Source organism: Rhinolophus sinicus, linkage group LG03, assembly GCF_036562045.2.
Source record: "Rhinolophus sinicus isolate RSC01 linkage group LG03, ASM3656204v1, whole genome shotgun sequence".
NCBI classification, from domain to species: Eukaryota; Metazoa; Chordata; class Mammalia; order Chiroptera; family Rhinolophidae; genus Rhinolophus; species Rhinolophus sinicus.
This window is the reverse complement of record NC_133753.1, coordinates 62,115,096-62,122,657: the sequence shown is the minus strand read 5'-3', so window position 1 is coordinate 62,122,657 and position 7,562 is coordinate 62,115,096. Positions and strand designations below refer to the sequence as shown.

The following is a 7,562-nucleotide window of genomic DNA, read 5'->3' as shown; positions in this document are numbered from 1 at the left end:
CCCTGAGATGAAAATGAGATTGTATGTGTTTGTAAGAGTTGCCAAGCTCGGGCCTCGGACCCCACACTCACCCTTCACATGCTGTACTTCTGCATGCATCCACGGCTTCCCTCAGCAAGGATGGCAAGTGCTTTCCTACAACTTGTCTTTTCCTGATGCAGAGGATGACCCTAGGGGGCAGTGTTTCTACATCTAAGTGTTGGTCTCTGTCACGATCACCTTCTTCCTTGGTAGGCATCTCTTAGAACTATTTAAAGAGATTCTTTTCCTGGTCCCTTCCAAGGCTGTTTGTTGATCTTGGAAGTCTACTTTCTGAAGTTTTTCATTCTCAGGATCAGTTTCTTTCTTGCATCGTTTAGTTCATCAGGCTCTATTTTCTTAATCCATAAAGTAAAAACAAAATATGAATTGATAAGAAAATAACATTTCGTTAAAATATAAATTGAAATAGTTTTTTTTTTTTTTTGGGAGGGGGTGTGTACAAAATAAGTACTGCTTTCTGAATCAATAGTCTCTCAGGTACCTTAGCTCTGGTTTCTGTTAACTATATTTTGTCCAACATTTCTGACAGTTCTATCTCTGGTACCACTGAATTCATCTAATGCCTCTGGAGCACTATCAAAGTCTTGAAGTTCTTTAGAAAAAAAAATCACAGAAGTCTAAGTTCATTGTACAAAACTCATGGTGACACCCACTAGGCTCTAGTCTAAGGGGACAGACTTACCCCACCCCTGCTGCTGCTGCTGCTGTAGCCGTGGTCCCTTCAGATGCCCACTCTGCTCAGATTTGAAAAAAAAAAGGAAAAGAAAATCCAACTCAGACCGTCATAAGAAGCAACTTTCCATTTAATCATTCTACATGGATGTTTACTTTCTTAAAAGCTCTGTCTAGCAGGAAAACTTAGTCCCCATCGTCCAGACCCCTGGGCTGCCCCGCTGAGGCTGCAGTGACGAGGGTACTGGAACCCAGCAGGAAAGCTCCTGCAGGATCCAGAAGACGACAGCTCTCTAGTCTTCAGCTAGTGTCCCATCTGCTAGGTGACACTACTGTGAAAATCAGTAATAGTAAAATAAATTATTTTTATTTGATACTTTCAAAATAATACACATCTATGAAAAATCAAAATTCAAAACCAAAAGTTATCCTGGAAATTGGGAGGATGAGAAACAGAGTTGCTGAGCCTTTCTTGAAAGAACCTCTGAAGGAAATGAGCTTTCCCAGTTTGTTTAGCCAGGGCGTGAGCCTATCCCCTGCTTCTTCTGGGAAACGACCTCCTAGGCTGTGGACTTGGAGTCATGAGAGGAGGACTTGGTACGTGTGCCGATGGTTCCGCGATGGGTCCCATTGCTGGGAATGGGTAGCCGGGCTCCTGGGTCCACCTGGCTAGTTATTGGGAGGAGTCATGCCTTCTCAGGTGTCAATGAGCAGGCTCACCACTGAACGGATTTTGCAGGCAAACCATCGCCTGAGGGGACAAAAGTATTGATAGTGGAATTGTTCAAACTCGGGGGTCTGGCGGATATCGCGGAAAAAGGCAATGTCAAGGTCAGACTCGGTAAGGATGATCAGGAGGAGGAGCAAAACAAAGAGGAGTCCCATGGTCACAAGGAGCAAACGGAGGACACTTAAAACAAACTTATTCACCTGTTCCTCCTCTGGCCTGCCGTGCCCCTGACACAGGGCCCTCAGCTCTGCCCCGAGGGCCTCCACACCTGCAGCAGTTGGGGTGCTGGCCTCAGACTCCTTCTCCTCCTCGATGCTGCAGGTGGCCCCATTGATCTGCCGGGAAAGCAGCATCAGCTCCAGGCTGTGCTCCGCCACAGGGGTGGGCAGCACGCTGTCCGCAGGGCTGTAGGCCTCGTCCGCAATCACAGCGACTCGCTCATTGCTGTCTGCCCGGCTGCTTCTCACGTGAGGCAGGAAGGTGTCCCCATGGGAGGAGGAGCGCACCGGGGTGGAGTGGGCACTGTCCCGGAGGGACTCCAGGCCTGAAAGGCGAAAGGAACGTGAGTAGGCTTTCTGTCCCGGTGCAGACTTTTTTCCTTTTTGCTTATGGTTTTGACATTTGTTCAAGATTCTGCCTTTCCTGCCTCTGGTGTCCTCGGACTGGGTTTAGCCCCAATTTGAAAGAGAATCTGAATCGCAGATGACCCCTGATCTAGAGCGGGGCCACGGTTCAGGGAGCTCAAGTTTGCCTCTTGGGGTGAGGGCCTGAGAGGCGAGAATAGGGAGGATAAGACTGGGTTCTAACTGTGCCTCATCTAATCCTGATTCTGGAGCTGCGTGTCCTAACAGCCCAGCACGCAGCTCTTGGAGCTCATGAGGTCATCCTTTGGATTTCTGCCCTTTGCTCCGGGTCTCTTCAGCCTCCCAGTTCTAGCTGTCCCGACCTTGTGGGATGTGAAATCTCTATCTGCTCTTCCTGAGTGCTCTCTGATGCAGAAGGGGAGTAGGCGTGGCCGGCTCCCTCCCTTTTCACCTCAGAATGATCTGGGTCCAGAATAGGTGGACAGCTCCCCAATTTTAGACACTCCAGAGTGCAGAGTGGTCTTTGAGAAGACCCTGATGGGTCGGGGACAGTCTCTTACTTTTGTTAGGAGAAAGGGTCTTTTGGCCCCTAAAACTACCCATTATCTCTTCACTTTCTCAGATGGAACATTTCTCTTTCCAGGGCTCAAGCTCTGGTAGGGAAAACGGGAGCTGGCTGGTTACTCCCTCAGCCAAACAGCAGCCACCCAGGCCAAGAGCATGTGGGCTCGGCGTCACCGAGCGTGGCCCACATCACAGCGCTCCCCAGGAAATGGCTCCTTGCTTCAGGTTCAGCATCTGTATTTTCCATTCCTGGCCATCTTGGTGGTGCCCACGTGTGTCTCCTGCCTTTGTGGCCTATGACAAAAGAAGCCAGTCCCCTTCTGTTGCTCTGAAATCAACCCTGACTGCCCCAGGCGGAATCCGATCCCAGCCTGCTGGAGCTGTCTGAACGCAGGCACAGTTAGGGATTCTCCAGAGGAAGGAAGCCTACAATCTTAGTTATGAACAAGGAGTGGGGTAAGAGGCAATGGCAGCCCTGTTACCCACCTGTAGCCCCCCTCACCTCACCAATAGTATATGTGGCTCAGCTTCTGCTTTTAGAAACGTGTCATGGTCTTAGCTGTATTTTGTTTGTCCCTATGCTAAAATCTTAAATTTGTATAATGTTTTAAACTTTTTAAAGTACTTTCATTTTATCTTTCACCAGCTCCATGGAGTAGTGAGGGTGAGAGGCTACAGAACTTGCTGAACTCATGTGGTTGGTTGTTATCGACAAAGGCAAGGGGAGAATCCAAGCTCTTTCTCCTTCACGGTGCTAATGACCATGTAGTTGGATTCTGGGGAGGGAAACATTGGCCAGGATGAATTAAGCCAATGCTGCACCTTTCTTAGACTTAGGTCCTAAGTGCCCAAGAAGCTGTTGTGTAATAAGGTGAAATTAAGAGCCTGTCCCTTGTTCCAGAGCTCTCGATGCTCCTTTGATGTCCCCGTTTTCCCCAGTATCCCTCCCTTATTCCCCCGTGTATGTGCAGCTTGAGGAATATGAGGTAATGGGTTCCTGACAAAACAGAAACCTTCAGACCCTGATCGTACATGCTACTGGCTCTGCTCTTTTCTCAACCACTCCTCTGGCCCCCCTTTTCTCTGGAACCTTAGCACCCCTGCACAGGGCACCTCACACCTTTCAAGGGGCTGTCCCCTCACAAGGACAGCTCTGATGGCCAGATCTTCCAAAGTATGACCAGTTTAGCTACCAGAAGCCACTTCAATGCAAGCTTATCTTGGCCTACAATTCAACCATAAGCTGGGGAAGGAGAGAGGCAACAGCTGTGACACCAGAGAGAACAAATCCGAGGATACCAGAAGCCACATTATACTGAATTGTTGCTGCTCTCAGTAAACAAGGTAATACGTATGCATTTCTAGTAGAGTGTCAGACAAACAAAATTACTCAGTAAACGTTAGTCTTATGTCCCCTCAACAGACCTCACCTGCAAGGTTATTCCTGTGTCAGGTTAGTCCTGTACAGAACATAGGTTTCACAAAACCCACCCCCCACCTCACCCCTTCACCAAACCTGTTATTCTGGGATGGATGGGGTGGGTGCCGTGGGTGGGATCTGGGCGAGTGGCACAGCAAAACAGGAGTGTCCTTTTTACCTTGGAGATGCTCCAGCTGAAGGCCTTGCCCAGAGGGGACTCCCGGCGGGCGGGGGGACACAGTGGTCAGCAGCCTACCCTGGAGCCGGGACCCCATTCTCAGGATGCGCACACTCAGGGGCCGAAGGCAGTGATTAGTCACCCGGAGCTGAACGCGGACTCTGGTGTGAATCTTAACCAGACTCTTCCCCATGGTGGCCCAGGAAGGCAGACACTTCTTCAGTGGAAACCAGCCGGGCAGGGAGAGATACAGGGAAAGGACGGAAAACCAACTAGGGACAAAGGATTTTCGCTGATCTCATGCTATGGCAGCCCCTTTGCAGTGCCTCCTGTGCTGGAGAGGTCTCTTCCATGAGCCCCAGAGCAGGCTGAGCTGCAGGGAGGGAGCAGCTCTGAGAGGCCTGCCTTATCGGAACTGGATTCAGTCAGAAGCACTTAGAGCCATAAAAAGTAATGCTTCCCCAGCCTGTGGCTGCTTCCCTGAGGCCCATGGAAGGGCCCTAGACCTCAGAGGGAGGGACAGAGGGCAGGGAACAATCCCAGAGGGTAGGGGCAGTCAAGGCTGTCCCAGAGAATCCAGGATGTGAAGCCACAAAGGCTTTGGCCCGAGTGGCTCTGAAGTGTGAGGAGGTGGCTTGGGCTGGGATGACCCTGGTGGCTTCAGCCTCAGGAGGGATGGGAAGAGGGGACACGGGGAGAAAGTTATGCTTCCTGATAGTTTATAAGGCTCCCTCCCACATCCACACCCCACTCTGCAGTGGGGACAACAGGCTCAGAGAGGGAAGCACCTGCCCAGCGGGTGCATGGCAGAGCTTGGATGTGAACTCATCTCTGACTTCCTGAGCAGGGCTCTGCACTGTGCTTGCTGCCTGCCCAGTGCCAGCTTCTGCATACACCAGCTTCCTCGCAACCCATGATGAGAAAGACTTTTTTAAATAGAGCAACAAAGGTACTCCAATAATTAAGGCTCTCGGTGGTTGCCAGCCAGGGTTCTCAACCCCTAGAAAACCATACTCAGGTAATGCAGAGCCAGTGACACATGAAATCCTAAACAAACCAGAGATCCTCCCACCGGAGCAGCAGAGCGACATCCTAACTTGAGCGGTTCTTCATTTTTTTTCATTAACAAGCAGCATTCCCTCAGAAAGGGTCAAGGGCCTTCCCTCCCCAGCCTCCAAGACGAAGGTTCAAAATAATCCTGCTGCTGTTCCCCGCTGCTTGAAATCGGGTTCTACAAACCATCATCATCGGGAATTGAAAACACTCAGTTTTACACCTGTATCGAGCCTGTGGGGCAAAGTGGGGCAATGCCACAGTATTAAGTGCCCAGGGACTGGAGAGGATTCGGCCTCAGGCTACTGGGTTTCTACTTCAGTGAAGATACACTGACTTTGTCTCTCTTCCCACCTTCACCTGCTCCAAAGGGAGGGAAGGGTAGAGAGAGATGGAGCTTACTGGATCTCCTGAGACAATGTTAAAAGCATTCAGCTAGCAAGAGGACAGATGTTTACAACTGAAGCAACGGTGGTGGCAGCTACTGGCATGCTTCAGAACCAAGAGTTTTTATTTCTTGGTTGACTGTCTCAGCCACCCTGATAGCATTTACACTGTGGAGTTTGGTCAGGTCTGGAAAAAAGTGAAAAGGCTCTTGATGGAAAGCAATTTCAGAACTGCATGAAATCTGGTAGATCCTACATACACTGTTTCCCAAAGGTGTACCCCAAATACTCCCAGATCTACAACCCCCTCCTGGACTACAGCTCAGCAAGGCTGGATGGGATTCCCTTTTACCTGATACCCAGTTGGAGATCCACCCACTGGGCAAAACCTCCCCACCGTTGGAGAAATCTGCTGCTGTGTCTAATGCACATTCACTTTTCAAGGTCCCTGAGTGGAACTGGTCTAAGTCACAACTTGGGGGACCCTGTGGTCATCTCCAGAGCTCACGCTTACCTTCCATGATGGAGATGTGAACAGCTCTTCTCCGGGTCCTGGGGACGCTGCTCAGCCTTGGGCCATGGGTTATGGAGGGACAGCTGCGGCTGGGAACCATCCCAGCTCTGAGGTTAAAGAAAAAGAACACTGATAACTCAATTCACAGATAGATGTGGGCAGGAGTCAGAGTTGAGTGGCTACTAGAATTGCCTGGCTATTTAGGTTTTTTGTTTTATTTTTTAATCTTTAATACCGGTTTTATGCCTTTAGCCCCTGGATTCCAGTCAGAGACAATGCTTCAAACTTGTCTACCTCCCTGCATCCCAGACCCACTGAACCTTTCTTTAGTGTGGCAACGGTGCCAGTGGCTCAGTGGTCTCTGGGCAGGATGGTCAGAGTAGTAGCCCAGGATATGCAGTGCTCCTGAAAATGTGCCTGAAGATGAATACAGCAGCCTCCCCTGCCTTTTGACAGAGGCGGCTGGTGGCCGGGGGCTATGTGAAGAGGCAGGTTGTAATGCTCCCATTCCCAGAAGTCAGGCTGGTTGGTGAACCCTGGCCCTTTTGGCCAATCATATTCTTTCTGGGTCTTATCAGGTTCTAACAGATGGGCTTCTGGAAATGCGTGATTTACAGTTATACATGAAGCATGGATCTCAAAACTATTTGGGATCTAGTGTGACAGGGCTGTGGGGCTATTCCTGGCTTCCTGTAATGAACTGATTCCACAACCAATGAAATCTTGCTGTTTGGACATATCCTCCATGGTGTATGACCAATTTTAGGACTTGGGAGGACAGCAGAGAATTACCCAGGAAGGTGGCTCCTGGGTCTGATGGACTTGGTGCATTAGCCCACCCCGACCTCATGCTGCACCCAGGCTCAGACGGTTCCCACGCCTTTGCGATGAGCCTCTTCGCCTTTCCGCCCTGTTCTCCTTCCCCTTCTGGGAGCCCTTGTGGCCAGAATCTTCACATTTCTCAAACTACTGGCTATTTTGAGATTCTGGGACTTGAGCTGGAACTGGTTTTGGGGGAAGCCCCTGGCAGCCTACCTGTGAATTTCCGGTGGCTCCCGTTTGATCTTGGCACTTGACTCCATTACTTCCTTTGCAACTCGGCCACTGTAAGTAGTACAATAAAACAAGCAGCAAGACATGAGACAGTGTTCCAGGGCCGGGCTCCTCGCCAAGGTCTCAGATTACTTTGGCAAGTTACTTCCCAAAGAGGGAAATGGCCTCTTTGGCCTGCCCTTTCCTAATGTTTAGGTCCCTGGGAAAGGCTTGCTTGCTGGGGTCAAGAGTTCTAAGATGTCCTGATAGCTGATCTCAAACAGAGCTCTCTACTGCTGGAGTCTTTGGGATTTTCCATGCTCATTGAGGAATGATTTCTCATTGCCCAACATGTCCAAAACATTTTGCTAAATAAAGAAATCTTTA

The 7,562-nt window shown here is 50.0% G+C and overlaps 1 protein-coding gene across 7 annotated transcripts in view; it reads right to left on the bottom strand.

Moving 5' to 3' along the window:
- Window positions 1-231: 231 nt before the first annotated feature.
- Window positions 232-7,562, bottom strand: part of FRMD5 (FERM domain containing 5) — a 260,703-nt gene continuing 253,372 nt past the window's right edge. For 2 of the 7 annotated variants that reach the window (XM_019725327.2, XM_019725329.2), the window contains exons 12-15: window positions 7,179-7,247; window positions 6,144-6,250; window positions 1,645-1,988; window positions 1,279-1,465 (exon numbers count right to left, since the gene is read on the bottom strand). In XM_019725327.2, the coding sequence (XP_019580886.2) occupies window positions 1,418-1,465; window positions 1,645-1,988; window positions 6,144-6,250; window positions 7,179-7,247 (568 nt within the window). In that variant the 3' untranslated portion in view covers window positions 1,279-1,417. Of the gene's footprint in view, window positions 378-553; window positions 1,989-6,143; window positions 6,251-7,178; window positions 7,248-7,562 lie in introns of those variants that run through there. The other 5 variants (XM_019725324.2, XM_074327827.1, XM_019725326.2 and 2 more) reach the window with 4 other exon arrangements.